The sequence below is a fragment of the Drosophila sulfurigaster genome, chromosome 3 (assembly GCF_023558435.1).
Source record: "Drosophila sulfurigaster albostrigata strain 15112-1811.04 chromosome 3, ASM2355843v2, whole genome shotgun sequence".
In the NCBI taxonomy this organism is placed as follows: Eukaryota; Metazoa; Arthropoda; class Insecta; order Diptera; family Drosophilidae; genus Drosophila; species Drosophila sulfurigaster.
Genome location: NC_084883.1, coordinates 27,230,907 through 27,252,877, shown reverse-complemented (window position 1 = coordinate 27,252,877; position 21,971 = coordinate 27,230,907). Strand labels below are relative to the sequence as shown.

At 38.1% G+C, this 21,971-nt stretch overlaps 2 protein-coding genes across 2 annotated transcripts in view; both read right to left on the bottom strand.

Moving 5' to 3' along the window:
• Positions 1 to 883: 883 nt before the first annotated feature.
• On the bottom strand, positions 884 to 2,929 carry LOC133843993 (uncharacterized). Its single transcript, XM_062277776.1, has one exon. It carries the CDS (start codon positions 2,057 to 2,059, stop codon positions 1,244 to 1,246), a length of 816 nt encoding a protein of 271 aa, XP_062133760.1. The 5' UTR covers positions 2,060 to 2,929; the 3' UTR covers positions 884 to 1,243.
• A 5,420-nt stretch (positions 2,930 to 8,349) lies between these two features.
• The window catches only part of LOC133840760 (protein grainyhead), a 32,368-nt gene continuing 18,746 nt past the window's right edge, over positions 8,350 to 21,971 (bottom strand). The window contains 8 exon segments of the mRNA XM_062272801.1: positions 8,350 to 9,768; positions 10,150 to 10,214; positions 11,509 to 11,704; positions 11,822 to 12,204; positions 15,218 to 15,316; positions 16,582 to 16,638; positions 19,843 to 19,937; positions 20,451 to 20,562. Of these exon segments, the coding sequence (XP_062128785.1) occupies positions 9,642 to 9,768; positions 10,150 to 10,214; positions 11,509 to 11,704; positions 11,822 to 12,204; positions 15,218 to 15,316; positions 16,582 to 16,638; positions 19,843 to 19,937; positions 20,451 to 20,562 (1,134 nt within the window). The 3' untranslated portion in view covers positions 8,350 to 9,641.

Here is a 21,971-nt window from a genome sequence, read left to right as displayed (position 1 = left end):
CAGAGCCTCGTTTACATTTTTTCGTCAAGTCATCGAGCTAATAATAATAATTCTCAGAACGAAAATTGCCTTTCGATAACAAAGTAGCGACAACAACAATAGCAACAAGAGTCGACAACAGCAACAACAACAACGACAATAACAAATATTTATAATATATTAAGTATTTTTTCTAGATATGCCCAACTACAGTCACGGCCCTTGAAAATGTATTTGTGTAGATATCTTCAAGTTTGCAAATGAATTTGTTTGTTATTTTCCTTCTGCTTCTTATACTTTGTACTTTTTTTTGTTATTATTATTTTTTGCTTGGTGTTGACGTTTTGTTTGTCTGGCTTATGACGAAGGTTGCTAAATTTAACAGCACAGCATACATAATTCTAATCAATAAAAAATACGCCATTTGTTGAAGCTTCATAAATATGCAGCTGACAGCTCTGTTAAGTTTAAAGATAAAGCAACAGCGCTGTTAAGTGATAGAACGATCGCTGTTAACTTAAAAGTGTCAAGCCAGCACTGTTAACAGATAGGACAATTGCTCTGTTAGCTTAACAGTGTGCGTCAACAGCTCTGCTAAGTTAAAAGTGTCAAACAAGCACTCTTAACAGATAGGACAATTGCTCTGTTGGCTTAACAGCTTACATATGTTAACATCTCTGCTAAGTTAAGAGAGTAAAACAAGCACTGTTAACAGACGCTTGCAGGACGTTCGTTTAAGCTCTCTGTTAGCTTAACAGTGTCTGCTATGCTAACACAGCTGTTAACGGTTGCTTAGAGCGTGGCAAATATTTAAACAGATACTCGATTTGTTGACCTAGAACTACTATTGTTGCGTATAGAAACCTACATTCTAAGCGAAAATAAATAAATAAAATTTCCATCATTTCAATTTGTAAATTTGCGTATTTTTAATGCTTAAAAACTTAAGGTCTAACAATGTTTTTCGTAATGCTAAACAATGGTAAATAGATGGGCAAACGTGTGGGTTCTGAATGGTACACAGTACAGTAATACAATACATATAATATAGAGCTAAGTACGCGGCACAAAACTAACAGCTAATGGACAAGATGAACATCACAAAACGGGGGGAAAATCCCCCTTTGGCTGGCTTGGCTTGGCTGACTTACGAATAAAACTTAATAACAAAAAAATAAAATGGGATTACAATTGACATGAGGGATTTTAACAACTAAAAATACAAGATACAAGAGGAATGTGGGAATTCCCCGCTGACATGCGATCAACGTATCGTGTGGCCAATGTTGCCCATGGACTTTTTGCGCTGATTGTTAACCTCGAAGCGTTGCATAATCTTCGCCACAATCGACGACGGTGGCTGATCCGAACTGGACGTGAGTCCCCGATAGCCAAGCGCACTCGAATCGGCCAACGAGCTGGCCAACTGGAGACGCTTGACGAACGCCTCCGTGTCGATGCCCGGCACCTTGGAGGGTTTGAGGAAACGCTTGGGAATGCGCGACAACATGTCCTCGGTGCCGACGGGGCCGAAGCCCAGATTGATGAGTATGGCCTCGGGATCCGGTTTGCGTGACTCCAGCAGACTGTCGACACTCGAGTAGCGACTCGAATCGGATTGCATGGAGACGGAACTGTCGCGCAGCAGGAGACTGCTAAAGCGATGTTGCCGCACCGCTTGGGGACTCATGTCGGGTGCCGTGCTGCACGAATCGAAGGAATCCTCGTGCCGCAGACAGCGACTACTGCTTTGGCTGCTGCACGAGATGTGACGCTGCAGCAGCTGTGTGGCATGTTTGCTGGGCAGCAGATGCGGCACATTATCATCATCGGCATCCGCATCCACATTCTCCTCGAGATCGGCGGCATAGGCGCATTCACAGTCCATCGTCGCATCGTCCACATGCACCGATTGTTGGCGCTGCAGCTTGCGACGCTTGCGCAGCGGCTTGTTGGGCGGAAAGTGGCTGTTGTGGCAGCTCTGTGGCAAGTTGTCGCTGCTGGTGGCAAGTGGCGGCTCCGCTTGCAGTTGCGCAATCGTTTGCGCAGCAAAATTGCTGCAGCTATGCGAGCGTTCCATCTTCTTCAAGTGCGAGTGAGAGGTCGATATATTTATTACAAGTGTGTGTGTGTGTAGGTATGTGTGTGTGTGTGTGCAAGTCACGGCTGCTTGGATTACGCTTCAGTCTCTGTAGGCTAGTGGCTTATGCTCATATTTGGCCAGAGCAGCAACCAGAGCACTCGACACGCTTCCGAGATTGAGATCGAGCTCGAGTTCGAGCTTTGAGCTTCGACTTCAGCAAGGCAAGTTCACTGCGATCACTCCGATCTGGTCTAAAACGATCTAGCCTGGCCCTGAGCACAACAGCCGGCTGCGCTGCGCTACGCTGTTATTGTTTTGTTTTGTTTTTTTCGTATTCACTTTTTTTGGGGCCTGTTTTCAGCGACAATAATTTCAGTTATTTTGTTGTTATTTGATTTGTGCGTTGTTCGTTGTCGTTGCTTTCTGGAAAACACACAACCAAAACGTGTTTCGCGCCGTTTCCACCTTGTTTTTTTTTGTCGTTTCTTTTTTTCTCTGTTTCGTTTCGTGCTTCTATTGAACGGTGTTTAATCAGCGCACTTCTGACCCCGCCGCACTTGTCAATCGATCGTTGCTCGATCACTTGACATTGATATCGTTGATCGGCTTGACCCGCGATTGAAGAAGTCACACAAATCGCAATCGTTATCGAAGGGGAAGTTTATGTTGCTGTTGCTGTTGTTGTTTGGTTTGCACAGCTTGATTTTGTTTTTATTGTTTCGTATTGTATTTATTAATGCCTTAAGTACACAAATTAATTATAGGCTCCCTCTCTCTCTCTCTTTCTCTCTCTTGTACACGCTTCGGTTTCACGCACACACAGAACGCTGTTGAACCGTTCGGCGCAAAGTGATCTTCAAAACTGAAATCACGAAAACAATAACGAAAACGAGAAGCGCCCCAACCGCAAGCAAGGCACGCGAAAGCCGCAGCCAAAGCTCGTAAAGTTGGCGAGACAAAGATAGCGAGAGCGAACAAGTAAACTGTGTACGTGCATGGGCGCGTGTGTGTGCGCGTGTGTGTGTGAGTGAGATTGGAGAGCACGCGTGTAGAGTTGCGCTCTTCACTTTGCCGCGACTTTGGGGAGCGCATTGAAAAATTGAAATTACTTTGCGCGCATTTAACAATTTCCTCAAGCGCGACGCCAATCTATAAAAACTTTTGATTAAAAGCACAACGTTTTGCGGTTAACTTCGCTCTCTGCGACCCGCTTGTCACAAACAGCAGCAGCATGGGCAGCTGCTGTTTGTAAGGGGGAAAAAGGTTGAACTTTTTTTTCCATGTGTATTTAAAGCCAACGATAAGCACATCTTGCATTCTTTGCATTATTTGCACGTCTATTTTTAATGGTTTTGTAATGCACTCCTTAACTGTATTGTCTAATGCATTTTTAATTTACGATAATAAATGTTTATTAGTTGACACGAATTGTCAAGATAGCATGGAAATCAAATTCACGTATCTAACGGGTTTATGAATTTCTCAAACTCGGAGTTATTACAGTAAATTCCTAAGCGAACGTGTTCCACACGACAATCAATGTAGCATACATGTATGTAAATGCGTTCCACAGTAAACAGTGCGAAAGCTTTCAGCGCAGCTGATCGCATGACGAAGCTTTATCGGCAGCCAATTGCAAGCTTTAAGTGCATTGAAGTAGCTCTGACGGATTAAGTTAACACACAACGATTATTGAATACCCTTTTGGTTCAAGAAAGTTTAATTTCTTAAGGAACTTTTGCGTTATCAATTCCCGGTTTTTTTTTATAATATATTCCTTAGATTTATTACTAACTTCACTTCCAGTAGAAATAATGTAATTTGTGTCATGCATCATAATATTAAGTCACAACCACTTCCCATAAAAATTTGTTATGAATAAATCATAAAACAAGAATAACTTGCGACACATTTTACAGCGTTATTCGTTCACTCTCAATTGTAAATAGATGTGTATTATCATTGCCCACAACAAAGCAAAACAATTGCGATCGGAATCGAAATCGAAAGCGAATAACGAAAACAAGATCAACGAAATATTGTTTAAAGGCCTTGTTAACAGTTCATAAACGTTAAACGAGGCAACAAGACATTTTCAGCTTGTTTGGGTTTCGTTTATTGATTACATTGGGAAATGTGTGCCAAGATAAAAGCCAAAGTCAATTTACACAAGTCATCGAAATTGTCTTTGGTATCTCTTCAGCATTGTGAGAAAGAAGCCATATAAGATGATTTATTGGATCTCAGCTCTCGGAATTCAATTTCCAGCCAGTTGGTTAATAAATTATATTCCAGACGTTTTTCAAACGAAATAACTCTAAAATATGCCATAATCAAGTATTGTGCAATTAATTCGCTCCATTGCCAATTTGAATTGAGTAATCAAAATTTTCATAGAAATAATCTATCCGTAATTTATAATTTATAATTTATAGTTATGCAAACAGACCGTGACTGTAACTGGAAACCGGGAAGTTGCAAAAGTTCTATTGGCAAAAAGGTTACTGGAATTGGAAGCTGCAAATGGAAATGTGACTCGAATCATTCTTTCCATTGAATGGAATTCGATGTGAGCATGATTTGAACTTTGTAACTTAATCATCTATGCATGTATCTCAGAAGTACTATCTGCATATTACCGAGAGAGTAATTATAAATGTTGATAAATGATAAATACGAGTATACTAAAAAAAAAATGAAACATGCGCAAGCACTTTAATCACACAGATTAGCAATTAATGCCCTCACTAATTGTTAAATAAATAAGATTGTTGCATTTTTTGTTCACACAGAAGATGAATAGTTGCTGCCAGACTAAACAAACAAACTGTTGCGACACACGAGATGGTCAACACAACACAACAGAACAGAATAGAAATGAGCAAATAACTGTTATTACTGGAAAAACCTTTCCATTCACTTGACAATCGCGTGCCACAATTGAATCAGGAATCGAAATGTCACACTGCTCACTGCTCTGCAGTCCGCTTTGTTGTGCACTTGGCTCGCGCCCTTTTTTTGAGTCTAATTGGCAGCCAATTAAAATGCATTTTCGCAACTGGACAATGATCGACTCACAAGATATGCTAGACTACCGAACTAAGCTGGCAAGAAAACTTCAATCTCTGTATACGCAAAACAGAACTTGAGTAGAGAAATTAAATATTCAATGAGCAAACACCCTGTAATAGTAATGAATATAAGAAAACACAAGTTTGAAATTTATAGCGAATACTGAAAAAAAATAATTGACGATTTTCTTAAAAGTATCAATTATTATAAACGACAGTTTAAGTCTGAATTACCCCATTAGGAATCAAAATTTTACAATTCTAGCGTTAACAATTTGAAATTTTCCTAGTTTGCAAGACAGTCTAATTTGGTTATCTACCACATAAACTTTTATATTCTATTTACTTAAATTCATTTAAATAAATAAGCACTTATTTTACAATTCCAACGTATATAATCATTTAAAATATTCAATGAGCAGCACTGCAATATATTTTAGCATTTTTAATGGCTTAAACTGCACTAAAGGATGCCAGTTTTCAAACTTTTTTTAAAGCCACGAAAAAATATTATATTATACTTAATATAATATTAAGTATTATATTTATTTAAATTCTAGTTTTTTTTATTTAAATTGGTGAGCTCATTAAACTGTGTTATCTCGCTTAATGTACGTAAAATTCCTATAATTATATTGATGAAAATATAAAATGTTGTGGGTTATTTAAATGTACCTTCTATTATTAGACTTTTGTAAATCATTAACAAAAATCGTTACGGTTTTGACAATATTAAACTAATTAGCACAAACAACGTAATTACAATTGAAAAATTTCAAATGAAATTATTATAATGTGCCAAACTTGACACATAATAATAATAATACTTTTGGTAGAATATTTTTATATTAAAAGTAATTTAAATAATTAAGATTATTATTTTTATATTGTCAAATGAGGCTAGACAGCTGCTTGAATAAAAAAACCATAAATCGCTTAAAAGTCTAAGCCCCCAATACACAACAAATTACAGGGTATACAAATGAAAGTGTTAGTACAGTTACACAATGAAATACACAGAGTGGCAGCTTACCTGTTGTTGTTGCTGTTGATGATGCTGTCGCTGTTGTTCTTGTCCCTCTCTTTGTATCCTTTTTGGGCGTACCGTTATATTTCGCTCACGCAATTAGTTGGCATTTGCTTTGGTTAACCGTTACAAATGGATCGATAAGCGTCGTTTGTATAACGGTTTTAACAACTAACAACAACTGTTGTCGCTTTCTAAGGCATTCCAAATTCCACAGCTTGAAAGTGCAGCGTAACGAGTGCAAGTGTATGCGTGTGTGTGTGGGGGTCGAGTGGGAGATGTGCGAGAGAAGGACAGCGACTGAGTGGCAGCTCACAACCGGCACGAAAGACACGCAGAAGAGAACTGAGAAGTGGAAATGCGACTCGTCGGGCTTTTCACTAGACCGCCAGCTACACAAAAATGTTAAGTTTTGTTTGCGGGATGCGTCGTGCCCCTAATTATAATCAGTTTTATCATTCACACTGACACCAAAGATCATCGGGGATCTTATCTTGCACACACATACACAAACTGACGGCAAACAAAAAAAATCAGGCCTCGTTAGAACGAAAACAAGGGTAATCATAGGCACAGTTGTGTGTTCTTCGAATTATATTAGTGCCAACAGCAATAAAAAAATATTTACGCTTTCATATAATTGCCATTTAATTTTTTGTAAGCTAATGTAACGAACTATTGGCTAAACACTCGGTCTGCTCGCTGCTTCAACAACAACACAGCCAAAAAGAAAAACTTAAACTGAACTACGAAAAGTCCAAACAGACATATTCAACAGCAGACAGTCAGCAAGAGAGCGAGAGCGGGAGCGAAGCGTTACGGTTGCTATAGCAACAAGTCTCAAGTGCAACGCCGACAAAAACAAAACAATGTGCGCTCCAACACTGTTAACACAGCATAACACATGTGGGCGGTCAGGTTTGTTGAGCAACAGCAGCTTTCTCCGAAATTGATTAACAGTCGTATGCTAATCAGATGCGATGTTGTCGCACTGTTAACTAACAGGGGTGTTGTATGATACGCATGTGGTGTAATCTGGTTGCATCGAACATGTTTTAACAGCGAGCTGTAAACGATTTGCACAACAATAAGAGGAGCAGGCAGCATAAACACATTTATTTTTTTGTTCTTTATTTAAATTTTGTGTATTCATTATGATAATATTGTACAATTTGTTTTAGAAAATTTGTCAAGTTCGTACATGCATACATGAGTGTAATCTGTATGTGTTGTTCTTCACTTGTTTCTCAGTTTTAACTTTTACTATTTTTCGCGGAATCTTTTCCAACAGGTAACAAAAAATAAATTATTGGCGTTTTTAAATATATATATAGGTATACATATAGGTGTATATGTATATACGCATATATGTATTTGTTTATGATAGAAAGAGCATAAAACTTATCAACTAATAACTAAACATAAAGATTTATAACATTTCGGCAAGATATTCGATTCTCTCATCTTTTTGTTGTTCTTTCTGCTTCTTCTAACTTCTATCTCTCAACTCTTCACATTCTCCAATAACTTCTCTCATTTATAATAAGTATAATAATTATTTATAAAATATTATGTGTGGTTTTTTTGTTTTGTTTTGTTTCGTTTTGTTGTTGCATTTTATAAACTATAACTAAAAACAAATTGTGATGTACAACACCGAAAAGATGACAAATTGAAAAGAATTATTGCTTACAAATGTAGAAAAGGGGGCGGGTGGATGAAAAGGGGATCAAGAGAGGAGGGGGACAATGTTTATAAACAAATTGTAAATTGTAATAATAGTATTGAGCATTGAACCGTGTACTGTTCAAGATTGTAGCAATTGATGCGGAGTATTTGTGTGTGGAAAGCAGAAGAGATGGACTGCAAAAGAATTTTCCAGCTTTTCTAAATGTACGAGTAATAATTGGTAAATGAATACGAGTAAAACAATTGTTAATTAAATTAAGTAAGCTGTTAATTATGGCAAACAAAGATTGTAAACGCACAAATGTCATTGTATGTGTAACTGTGTATCTGTATGTGTGTGTGTAAGTATAAAATTATCTCATTTCATTTCTCATCGTTATAATTATTATTATATATGCATGATATCATATTATTATTAAACTCTTTTTTCTTATTTCTTTTTTCTGCATTTCTCAGATTTTGTCTCGCTTCTCTTACTCTTCTTCGTTCTTCCTATATTATCTTCTTTTTTAGTTTTGTATCAACTTTTAACGTTTTGTTGATTATTTTGTAGATTTTTTTTGTTTTACAACAAATGCACACAATTGTTTTTTGTTTCTTTTTTCCATTTTTAGTTTATGTTTTTTTTTTTGTTTTTCGCTTTTTGTTTCTTGCCTTAACTTGGACTTAATTAAGATTTGTATCAACATGTTTTATTGCAGAGCGACTTAATTAACTACAATTTAATTACTTTAAAGTGTGGTTTTTTGTTTTTGTTTTGTTTTTTACCATTTCGTTAACAATTCTTATTTTGTTATCTTTTTTCATTCTTCTCGTTTTGTTCTAGGCATTTGGGAGGCAAACATTCGACATTAATTAACGAATTAATTAATTAACTTGCTTCTTTTTTGTTTTCATTAAGCAGAGATCCTAGATATTTCAACATTATATATATATGTATTATAGCCACAAATAACAAGGTCAAAGGGCAATAGGGCATGGGCGTAGAACAAACGATCAAGGGAAGGGGGAAGAAGGAGGTTTTAGTTTTTTGGAAAAAAATATTACAATTTGTTGTGTTGTTTTGTATATTTAACAATAATAAAAATGTTGACTTAAGACGAGTACAATTCATTAGCTTGATTTATCAGTTAGCATATAGATAAAGATAAACATATATATTTTAATAGAGTATGGGGAGCAAAGTAAGGGGAGTTTTTTTTTGTTTTGAGGGGAGGGCGGGACCTATGGTCTAGCTAAAGGGAGCGGGGGAAGAGCGAACTTACGTTTTACTGGACAGACATTTTGCACTCTATTCTTGTTTTGTAAATTTACTTAAGACAAACGCATAGATACGTGTATATGTATTGTATATATATATATATGGGTATAGATATATCTATCTGATGTATCTGAATAATTTCACTTAATTACAGCATTGAAATTTGTTAAAGAATTGTTGTAATCTCATTGTTACTAAAATAACAGATATATATGTATGTATAAAAAAAAACAAATATCATGCATATACATATTAAGTACAGCTAAACATTTTGTTATCGCCGCCGAATTTGTTCTCGATTTTTGTTCAGTTTTCCGTTATCGTTATCGTTACCGTTATCGATAGACATATTACGCTGCTCTAAGGACTAAACTTAACATTTCTATATATGTATATAAATGGCTTATTGAAACAACTTTTTTGTTAGCAAAATTGTGTCCACATTTTTGAGTGTGTGTGTGTATGTGTGTGTGTGTGGGGGAATGTGTGTTTGGGGGGAGAGGGGAAAGTGTTGATTTTGAGAGCACGCGACTACTGATTGGGCAGCTCCGTGAGCGTCACATCGTACAGGTCATCCTCGATTTGTTGCACCTCCAGCAAAAAGATGTCCTCGTTGCAGTAGAAAGATATCATATCATCATCAATTTTCGCCGTAATCCTGCAATAGATTAAAGACAACTCGTGTTATTAAATAGATTGCGAGATTGTGAAGGAGAGGAAAGTCAATAGAGAGCGTATTATTTCGTCGGTTCGCATCCATTTTATTTATTTTTCTTTTTTTTTTTTTAGCACCCCATGCCTCATGCCAGAAATTAGTCTTAGACTTAACTACAGGATGAACGTGTGATCAAATTTTGTAATTTCTTTTCTTCTTCGTTTTTTTTTTTATTATGATGGTGTTTGGTGGTGCGGTGGGTGATGGAGGTGGTTGCTGGTGGTTCGTGATGTTGTGTCGTGTGTAGTGTAGTGTCACTTTGGTGTAGTATAGTGTAGTGTAGTGTTTAGCACTGGGCAAAATTAGAATTGCCGCCTTACTTACCCCTTCTTATTTGTGCGATAAATGTTATTTATGCTCGTTGTTGAGATTTTGTATTTGTTTTCAATCTGCAATTGAGAAACGAGAGAAATATGATGTTTTGTCTGTTGTGTTTTGCACGAGTAACGAGTAACGAGTAGCGAGTAACGAGAGAGTGGTTCAAAAACTAACTAGAAAACTAAAATATTTCTCTTATAACTCTTGTGTGTGTTTGTGATTTTGTTCATTTGTTTTTTGCGATTTCTCTTTTGTCTTTCTTCAATTTTTAATTTTATTTCTTATTTTTTATTTTTCGTTTCTTTTGTTTTCTGCTCTTAGCCAATCTTTAAGTCGTTCGTTCCCAACTTTTTTTGGTTTTTTGTGCCACATTGCATTGTGTGTTAAGTGTATAAAATATATTTATAAATTTTAATTGGTTGGATCATCTACTGATGTGTTTTGGTTGTTTTGATTTGATGAGGTTGACAGCTGTTTTTATGAGACATGGTTACGACGCTTCAATTAGTTTCAACTACAATACGATCCTTTCACATATATGTATATATATTTTTTTTCAAGGCTGCAAGCCTGGTTTCTCTTTAAGATTGAATATTGGTTTTAAATTATTACAAATCTCTTTAAAATATCAATTTTGGGTTAATCGGTTTGGATGCTTTGAATGCGTGAACAAAATAAAATTTAATTGGATTTGAAATGTAAATTTGACTTTTGACAAAGAAATAAATAATATTAAGCTAGACTTTTGTGTTAAAAATAGCATTTTGTTTTAAAAATTGTTTCTTTTAACAAAATATGAAAAAGTGCATTGATTTTACTTCATTTAATTGAAATTGAATTTGTGGAATTATTAAAAAACTAAACCGGTTTTAGCATTGACGTAATCAGTTTTGCAGCCTTGTTTATTATTGATTGGTATTATAATTTAATTTCCATTTGGTTTTAATATGAATATTACGATTGATATGGAGTTTGGTTTTTGTTGTTGTTGTTGTTGTTGTTGGTTTAAGAATTATGAATTATTATTATTTGGATTATGCTTAAGAACTTGTTTTTGGTTTGGTTTGGTTTTTATTTGATTGTTTAGAGACCTCCCATCTTGAGGCTTTGAACATTTTGGATCGTGAATTTTTCATGAATTCATATTATATAGCATATATATATATTTGAATTTAACAACCAATTGGGCCAAAATGAACAAAATTACAGACGTTACAAGTATTAGAGATTTTTAGAGTGAGTTCTTTTGTTTTGGGGAATATTACTTTGGGATAGAGGGAACAGGAGAGAGGAAGAAACACATGCTGGGTCTCTTAATTCAACATTACAGTTGCAAGCATTCGTTTTTTTGTTCTTTTTGCTTACCGCATTGAGCAGGCCAATTGTGGTGGGCGGCACCACATGAAGGGGCGTGTAGACCTCCTCGTTCTCCTGCCGCACATACAGCATGACACGCTCCGTGGTTGGCGGCGTCATTCGTCCCCGTTTCATCGGTGGCCCAAAGTCGGACATGGGAGTGCTGGTTAACATGCTCTGATCCAATATGTGATCCTTCTTGTCACTAAATTATATGCGTTGGGAAGATGAAATGGAAAAGAAAAGGTCGCTTTAGTCAGGTTCTAATTACGTAACTAGTCCGTTTTTGGGGGCTAGTGAAAGGATGACGATTTTTACTCACGTCTGCATGTCGGGCGGAAAGTGATTGTGGAATTTGAGCGTGGGCGTGGCAACCTTTTGGCCGTGCAACAAGAACGGTGAGGCGCCTTTCAGTTCCGGCGAGTCAGTCTCGTGGCCATAGAAGCTCTGTGGAGCATAAGCAATTGAGTGTAACGTTTGATCTTCAACTGGTGGCATGCAAGCGCTAGTTGTTGTTGTTGTTACCTTCTCAATGTCCTCGGCGGGCGAGAAGAGGACCGGGGGCTTGGCCAGATCCTGCATGCCATAGAACTCGGAGCGATCCGTCACCGGATGATAGAGCTCATCCAGCTTCTTGCGTCCAGTTGCTGTCATCTTGCGCTTTGCGGCACGTCGCTCCTCATCGCGCGTCTTGCGTTCCGCACCCTGCGAGAAAGAGAAAGAGAGATGTAGAGAGTTGAGTATTAGCGGGAGTTTTGCGCAAGGCTTTGCAACTTGCAACCAGGTGGCAAGCAATGCCCAGTTGTAATTAGCAATCAATCAAAATGCACGGGGATGCACACATTTTGCTTATTGCACATTTGCTTGTTTCTCGTTTTTTTTTGGTTTTGTTTTATTAATTAAATTCGTGTATCGTGCTTCAAGTGGCATAAGCCTGCCACAGCCTGTGGCAGACAACACTGGACTGCAAAATGTGTAGAGAAAACACGTTTTTGTTGCTTTGCCACCAACGCGGCAGCCACTTGTTGCATTTGCCAGGCTTTAGCACCGTTAGGGTCAGCGCCCAAAAAGCAGGAGAGGAAATGTTGAGAGGAAAGAGGGGAAAGATGGGGGACTAGCGGCAGATATTATTATAAAATAGTTAGGAGATGCCGCATAAATATGCATACATCATAAATAATACACACGGCGGCAGTTGCAGTTGTTGCAAGCTCCGGCTCAATTGCCCACCTGACCAGCTGCCCATTTGTTGTTGTTGTTGTTGTTGCTGTTGTTGCTTTGCCGCTTGATTGCCTGTGACTGAGTGAGCGGCACACACACACACACACACACACACACACTTGCATACAGCTGCTGATTGCTGGTTTGCGTGTAAACAGATTCTGCTGCTGCTGCTGCACTTTGCATTTGTAATTAAAAATCCAGCAATTGAGGCGCAGGAAGTGCTATATATACCCGCGCTCCGCTCCTGTGCTTCCCTCCCCCCTCTTCATGCACTTCTTCTACAACTTCTGCTGCTGCTGCTGCTCTGTTAGTCATTTTTTTTATGTGCTTAGAGTTATGCAAGGCTGAGGATGTGCCTATCTGCCTACATCTCGTGTAGCTCTCCACTCTCCACACACACTGCAGTCTCCACTCTGCGCTGCTCTCTCCCTCACACTGCACTGAATGAAGCTGCTCTCGCTTCGCTTATCACAACTACAAATTTTTTTGCCTAGAGCGCATTTGCTGTACATCATATCGAGCCTCTCCCGCTCACTCTGCCCGCTGCGTGTCTGTGTGTGTGTGTGTTTGTCTGCATGTAAATAACTGTATTTTATTACATACTTTTATTTTATCTTGGCAAAAATATCGCCAAAGTTGCGGCAGACAGCGACGCGAATCGACGCCAATCGCGGTCAATGCACGTCGACGTCGCCTGCACAACTCCATCTTTGCTTCTGCTTCTTCTTCTTCTTTTGCTTCTGCATCCTCTGTCTCTCCATCTTCTTCTTTTCGCTCAGCGAGCCGCTGACTAAGATGTGTGTGTGAGAGAGTGGACGGGGAGCATGGAGGGGAACTCGCCATGCACATTTGGCGCTGCGATAGCCACATCGATTACTAAGCGCAATTTTCGATATGCCAATTTGGTATTTTTTTTATTTTTTTTTTGCAGTCGTCTCCATCTTCTTCTGTGTTTGTATCGATAAATTCCAAACTGCGTAGCTCCCATAGATATTAACTTTCTCCATGCTGTTTACAGTTACGAAAAGGAAACACCCAAAAGCGTTCTGACAGACTGATACTTTTTTTTTTGTTGGTGTTCAGCGAAGGAATTTCACAAAATGGAATTTGTCAATAATAATATTTAACTATAACAATTTTTGCCTCAGGGAATTAATATTGCTGAGGAGCAAAAAGTGCTGCAAAGAAACTATTTTTTATTGTCTGCTTAGTGAAACTCCTTCTTCTATAATTCAATATCTGTCAAAGTGAAAAGCTCAAGACCTAACTATTACATTATTAATATTATGGTTTTTGCAATATCCCAAATTTACCCAAGATGATCGTAAATTTTGTAAACTGCAATAAAATGTAATTCTGGAAGCACTTTTTAAACGTTTTGCAATGTGAATTTTTTATGTAGGGTTCCCCCTTCATAAAAAACAACTGAAAACAAAAAAAAAAAAAAAAAGGTGGCAAAAGGCGGTAATTGCAAGTCGATTGCAAATGCAGAGAAATCAGCAAAAGAAGACCGAGAAATGTGTGGTAAATAAAAGAAGAGGGAGGAGTCCATATGCGGTATATAGCCATAAAATAAGCTGGTACCGCGAAATTTAATTGATACATTTACCGATAAATACACGCCCGGTACTCACACAGGGCTACAGCACACAGCACTTTGGTAGTAGTCCTGGCCGCCTGGAGGGCCGAGTGTGTAAAGCTGTAGCTGTAGCTGAAGCTGTAGGGTGTTGCGTGTATCGAAGTACTGGGAGAGCACAATAAAAATGTAGTCGGGGTGGAAGGGAAGTCGGGGTGAGGGAACTTGCATTCGCGAAGAAGTGTAATGATATGAGAAAATTAAATTGGAAATCCACGAAATGATTTATTAATAAAGCACATCAAGCTCAAAAAACGCAACGAAACAAAAAAAAAAAAACCAAAAACAAAAAAAAATGAAATACAAAATAAAAATCGAAAGAGCTGGAGAAGAAAAAGTGAAGGGTTCCAGGCATCGAAACAGTTCGCATAAAGCATAAAAGCAAGAGGAAGAGACCAAGGCGAAACGATGCTGAAAACAAGGGCAATGGGCACAAGGCGAAAGGATGGATGGATGATGTCGGGAATCAGTGTCCAGTGGAGGACAGGTAAAGGGGAGGGAATAACGAAGGGGGAACTGACTTTGTCCATTTACTTTTGTACGCGTTACGCTTTCCACCTGAGCCCTGAGCATCTCTCATGATGTAGGGACAGACGTGCAACAAGCAACAGGCAACAGACAACAGGCAGTTGCCCCCAATTCGATAAAAGCAGTCAGCGACAAGTGGCAACAACAACAACAGAGACACAACAACGCTGCCGCAAGTCACGTCTTGAGCGTCTTTTAGTTAGCTGGCTCAACTCATTCAACCTGTTGCACGTGGCAGCTGCGTAATTATGTGTGCTCCCTCCCCATACATGTGTGTCTCTAGCTACTGAGATCCCCATGTTGCAACATTGTGAAATTGAAATCACTTACCTTATCGCAGAAGACCTTTATCTGACAGTAGCCCCGATGGAAGACCGTCGCATCTCGTGGATCCTCGAACGTATCGATCTGAACGTGCAGCGGCAGACCCTGTAGAACAAATGTGAAGGAAGAGTTGTTAAATATTATAATGAAATCATAATCAAGCTTTAAGTAAGGCTAACTAACTAACTGCGCCTGCCACTTGAGGCAGGTTTCACTGTAGCTGTCACAATTTGCAGTCGCAGTCGCTGTCGACTTTGCAGTCGCCTGTGTTTCTGTCAATGAAATATCAACTTAATGGTACGCATTACAACACACAAAGGATGCTGCAACAGCCCAGCGTGCAACAGCAACAGCAACCTGCCACAACAAGCAAGCGAAGCAGGCAAACAAACAACGAACCAACCATCTTTCTACCTACGTAAAAAGTCAGAGAACTGTAGCAAAACTCACAAATGACAATCGCCGCTGGCTGTTCTTGCTGCTGCTCCCCCCCCCTTCCCTTCTTCTCTATCTGTTTCTTCCTCTTTTTATGACGCTGGCCTTGCCATACGGGTATTATGACTATGTGATTAAGTGTGTAACACGGTTAGATCCTAGAGGTAACGCCTCCTTTTGCACAGACCCCGCAATTTGTAGGCACAGGTGTTTATGTAGCGCAATGCATTGCAACAGATTCAACTCGATGCTGATGCTGATGCAGTTGATGCGCGGCTTGCGGCGATCTGGCAACACTGGCGGTATTTGTGGGGCGTGTTAAGTTGGCTGCGCTTAACCGCTGACTGTACTTAACTTCTAATAGGCAAATTATTAGCCATCTTCAGTTGGCAATTGAGCAAGATTTATTGCACTTTGCATTTGCTTTGCTTTATGCCATTTCTTTTGTGTCTTTTTCTTGTGCATCTTCGTTTCAATTTGCAAGCAAAAAAGAAGCTACAAAGCGGACTAATCATTAAAACGGTATAAGTGATGCTAAGTATTGAATGCTTTTGACATACGAAACAATTAGGAAACAATAAAAAATAATTTACTTTAACTATTTAAACTACTAATTATAGATTTGATGGCTATTTAAGTTTAAAATTAAGTTATAATTTAAATAGAGACTACAAATTTTGTAGCTATTTAAGCAAGTAAGACTTAAAGTTCTTTTATTTTTTTTAACTAATCTAAGATCTTGAAGTCAATTTTTGCTAAGAAATTATATTAATTGTTGTAGCAACTGAATAATGTTTTTTTTTTATCCAACTTTAACTTTAATTATTTAAAAAACTAGTGAAATTTGTCTGCTTTGCGCTTTCTAGAGTAAAGCTAAACCATATTTTCTTTATAATTTATGATGATTTTAAAAGCCAAATGAAAGTTGCACTCACCTTGACACCTTTTTGACTGCTAAAGTCCGTGCTGAGACACTGTACGGCAATGTTGATCTGTAAAATTGGGGGGAGAAAAAAAAGAGCAAAGCAAAGAAAAATGCATGAAAACAGTTGTTGTATAAAAGTTGCGACAAATGTAAACAATTAAAGAAAAATCAAATGCTTAATCATGAATTGAAATAAAAAAGAAATTAAAGCGAGCAACAGGAGAGAAAAACCAACGATATGTTATAAAAAAAATATATATATAAAAACAGTGCAAATTGACAGACGCATGAATGCGATGGCGACTTGAAGTTGGAGTTGAAGTTGGATTGGGACTGGGACTGTTATTAGAAGCCAATTGTTTTCTCTCTATTAAGTCGATGTCCTCTTTATGCCCACGACAGTTTAAAACATTCCAACACACGCACATACACACACCCAACTAAAGAGAGAGAAGGAGAGAGAGGAAGGGGAGGGGGGATACAGTTTGGATATGGCAATGGCAATGCCAATGGAAGCTGGAGACAATAACAAGGCAATACACAGAGGACCAGCCCGAACTGTGGCAATAACTGAGTGGGCAGCAGAGGGGGAGAGAGAGGGAGAGGAGGGAAGGGGAGGGGCTGCTGCGGCCAGTTGACTTTTGCAAGGCATCCAATTCATTTTTTTTCTGCTGCTGTTGTTGCTTCTCTCTCTGCGTTTTATATATATTTTTCTTTGCTGCGTTGTTGTTGTTGTTGTCGACTTGGATTCAGTTGCTCAGCGACAGACTTCAAGTCGCAGTGTGTGTGTGTGCGAGTTCATATATATGTGTGTGTTTAAAGGCATTTTAAGCATGTCCAAGCCAGATGCGACGAGCCAAAGACAAACAACACAAAAAAAGAGTAGAAAATCCATCAACGCAAAAATACCAAAGGAAACAATCTTAATGGTAAAAGTGCAACGCTCAGTCGCAGTCGCAGTCAGCGTCGCAGTCAGCGTCGCAGTCAACGCAGCAACAACTTCGTGTATGTGGATGTGACTCTTTTGCTGCTGCTGGACGTGGAGCAGTATTTAATGTGAATAATTAGCGGGCGCGTACCATATAAGAGGAGACACAGACTGCATGGGGAGAGGGGTGACAGAGGGGAGGGACAGCACCTGCGTGTCAGTGCGTACGAAAGTTTTATATATATTGTATGTAAGTGTATATCTTTTTTTGCTGCCGCCGCCGCCACCGCTGGGAAAGGCAATAACAGATGCGTGCGAGAGTCAAGACAGAGGAGAAGGAGTGGCGAAGGGGAGAGGGGGGGATGCTGAGCTAGCTGCCTAACGGCATAAAACGAAATCGACATTATGCGGCCGCAGTGTCTGCAGCGTGCAGCGTGCAACGTGCAACGTGCAACGTCGCGACTCTCTCTCAATGTCTCTGGCGATTTTGTATTTTTTGTGTCTTGTGTCTTTCGTGCATTTTGTTTTTGGGATTAAAATCTCAGCGCGTAAACAATTTGTAAATAAAAAGCGCGTATCGAAAATGCAGTCAAGATTGCGCTTATGGCCAGCCAGCTAGCCATCGAGCCAATTGGCCAACCTGACAGCCTCTTGGCCAATTTAATAACTGCTTACCAATTTGACACAAGTCACTGAACTTGCCATTTGACAAAAAGCAGCAAAAAAGCAAAATAAACATGTGCAATAAAAAGGCATTCGGAAAATGGTAATAAATGTAAAAATCAACGCAATTGCATTTCTATTGCAATAATGCACATACCCTGTAAATTGCAGACATAGAGAGGCATGCTAGGCGAGGATCTTTAAGTTTTAGATAATACGAAAAAAGAGATGTCCTTAGGAATATTCATGTAAAATAATGTACTTTATGGGGTATAAAAAACATCATCCGAAAAGTTTATGATATAATTGACTACCCTGTAAAAAGGGTGTTTTAAGTACTGATTTTTAAATTAAAGGGATCAAATATACTTAAGAGTATGAATGCAGAAAAAAGTGAATACTCATTATAGGGTATTTAATACATGCTTTGAAAGATTCTCTTTGAACTAAGATTCTAAAGATTCTAACTAATAAAAACTGTTTTTTGTTTAAAAGATATTATACTCCTGAACTTAACGTTAACCTTACACTTTTTTAGTATTTCAGATTTTTATTTTGCTATTTATAGTATTTTATTATTTAATACGATTTATTACTCAAAATTTGATATTGCTATTTATACTTTTAAAGCGTTTTAAGTCTTTCTTATTAACATCAAATATTGATGTAAGACAGAATTGTTAAATTCAAGCTATTCCTAGGGTATCTAATAGCCTTGCACTTTACTACGAGCCTTTTTGCCAATTGAAATTTGATATTTTGCCGTCGCAATTGCAATTGTTTTCATTCGAAGTTGTTGTTTTTCTTGGGCGGAGCCTTAATCTAAGCACAAAACTAAGCATCTGCATGGCAATATTGTAAAAGGCGCTCTGCGGTGATTGCGGTGGTGGTTACAGCGAGCAAGCGAACGAGTGAGTGAGCGGGGCGTATACGTAATCTGACGGCGCTAGCCGCTTCAACGCTCGATAGAATTGCAAATATTTGAGGCGATTAAAATTGCTGATAATTGCTAAATTAAACGCGCTGGGAGCTCAGACTCAAACTCCGACTAGTAGCTGTATTAGCCATAGTTGTAGTTGTTGCTTTTGGCTGCGGCTGTGGCAATAATACAGCGTCATAAAACACACACACACACAGAGACAAATAGACAGATGGAGAGACAGAAAATTGTCGAGGCAGGTGATTAAAACCAAGTGTCATAAATAAATAAATGCATAAATTATTCTTTTGAATAAAGCACAACTACAACAACAACAGTAACAACAACAACGAAGCGAGACGGCTAGCGTTGTGTTCAAGCGTGCGAGAGAGAGAGAGATGGCTATAGAGGCGACTGCTGCGACGCGCGTTGAATAATTTGCGTTGTACTTGCAATTGAAAATAAATCACAAATTAATTCTTGCACACACACAAGCGCACACACAAATGGGAGAGGATTAGGAGGAATGGAGAGTGTAGAGAGGGGGGAAAAGAACGATTTGGCGTCTCACTTTATTTTTGTTGTTGTTTTGTTTGTTTTGTGTGTTTTTCTCTGTTCGCTGTATATTTCTTTTTAAATTAAGGCGGCGCTCAACACAAACAAAATGGCGTCGTCTCTACACTTAGCACAACACTGAGTGTGAGTGCGAGAGCGAAAGAGGAGGCGAAGGTGGAGGTGGGGGGTAATAACTTAGAACTTACCTTGGCAGAGCTCTCGAGCGGATTCCAATAGACGGCGATGGCATTGTGCGACACTTCCTCAATGCAGCCAACGAGACCAACCGAGTTCTTTGTGTCTGCAAGTATAGATGAAAAGAAGAAAAAGAAGAAGAAGAGGCATAAGTAAGTGATCAACGGCAATGGAACGCATGTGGATCGTAGTGGAACGCATTGCAGTCCGTTTCGTTTCGTTTGTATTTAACAATTAAGGCAAACTTCTGTGACAAGTGCCTAATGAGTTATGCCTGTGCTGATGGGGCAGGCAAACGCAACAGGATGCTGCAACAGCAACGGCAGCTGCAACACAGACAGAGACAGAGACAGCGAAAGAGACAGAGACGGAGAAACTAGCCAGATTATCTGCAATCAAACAAACCCGAACGCATTGCGCGTTTATCAATGTCATAACTCGGTTCGGTGTCTCTGGTTACCCGCGCAGTCGATCCGCTGCCTCCTCACTCAATAAAAACCAACAATTTACGGCTAGAAATCTTATACAATGGCCACTGTTCACACACAAACACACACATATGTACATATAGACAGATAGACAGTCGGACTCGCTGTTGGAGTTCGTTGGATTTACGCACCTGCATCCAAGATTCTTTGCTTCACGGAATGCTGACGACTGTGCCAGAATTGCCAGGCCTTTATCTCATCTTCGGGGCTCTTCTCCTCGCGAAACATTAACATGATCACACTCTGTAAAGCAAAATATAAAATACATATTAATTAGCTTTGTTTTCTCAATACCCTGTAAAAAGAGTGAGTTTAAAATAAAGTGGCATTTAAGCTTATCTCGAAAATGCAATCAAACTATAGTATTTGGCCTTTTATCTAAATTAGCTATGCCTTTGACTTTACCACATATTTATAAACACCATTAGTTGATTTTTATCTATAATCAAATTCAAATTCAAAATTCTGCATAAATCTTTTATATAGTCTTTTTAGTCTTATAAATTTGCATTCTAATCGATTATAAAATAACCTTAAAAAACTTAAGTTAGATAATAAATTATTTTTAAAATTAGTTATTCGTTAGTATATAAGATGGTAAATTAGGTAAAGTAGCTAAACATGTATTGTATTAATATTATTTGTATATATATAAAATTATTGAATTTTTTTGAATTTCTTATCTGTAGAATGTTTTCTAAAAAAAACTAAAAAATGATTTTATATTAGTTTGCAATTTTAGAAATTATTATATTTCACAGCATAATAAATTTTTACCCATTTATATAATATTAAGTTTCGTCACTATTAGAATCGTTTCTAGTCAAGAAAAAGTTACCCAAAATACTAAAAAAATTATTTGTAATAAATTTGGTGCTTTAAAAATAATTATATTTCTTTAAAGTCTTAAAAGAATACAATTCCAACTATTTGAATGAATATTTTCGCTATTATTAAAATCGATCCTAGTCAAGAAAAAGTTCCCTAAAATATTAAAAAATGATGTGTAATAAATTTGCTGCTTTAAAAATGGTTATATTTCTTTAAAGTCTTAAAAGAATACCTATTTATATGCATTTTCTGTTATTATAAGAATCGATTCTAGTCAAGGAAAAGTTCCCTAAAATATTAAAAAATGATTTGTAATAAATTTGCTGGCTTAGAAATTATTACAATACTTTCTTGTTACAAAAGATATATCACAAAATAATCTAATGCAATTTATGCAGCAATAAATTCAGTGCTTCTCACTTTTCTTTTGTTTGCTAGGGTATCCCGTAGTCGCCCTCGCTTACATTGCTCTTGACGTATACGAGTTGTGACATTTGCTGCCAGGCTGCTTTCTGCTTACTGTTGCCTTACTCGCACCCTTACAAAAGTCAAAAGGATTAGGCGCTAGCAGACAAAAGGACGAATTCGATTTAGCAGAAAAATATCTAGCACATTTGTCCTGCCAGAGATCAGGAGACTGATCTGTGTTTCGTATTTCCCAGCGCATTTGCATTTTCTGTGCATTATTTATACATAAATTCTCAAACATTTTGAATAATTATGGCGACAGGCAAAGGAAGCGCAGAGATAGAAACTGAGATCCTTAAGAGATAGCGAAGACGATCCCGTGTTGTCCGGAGTTCTTCTTCATGAAATTGCAA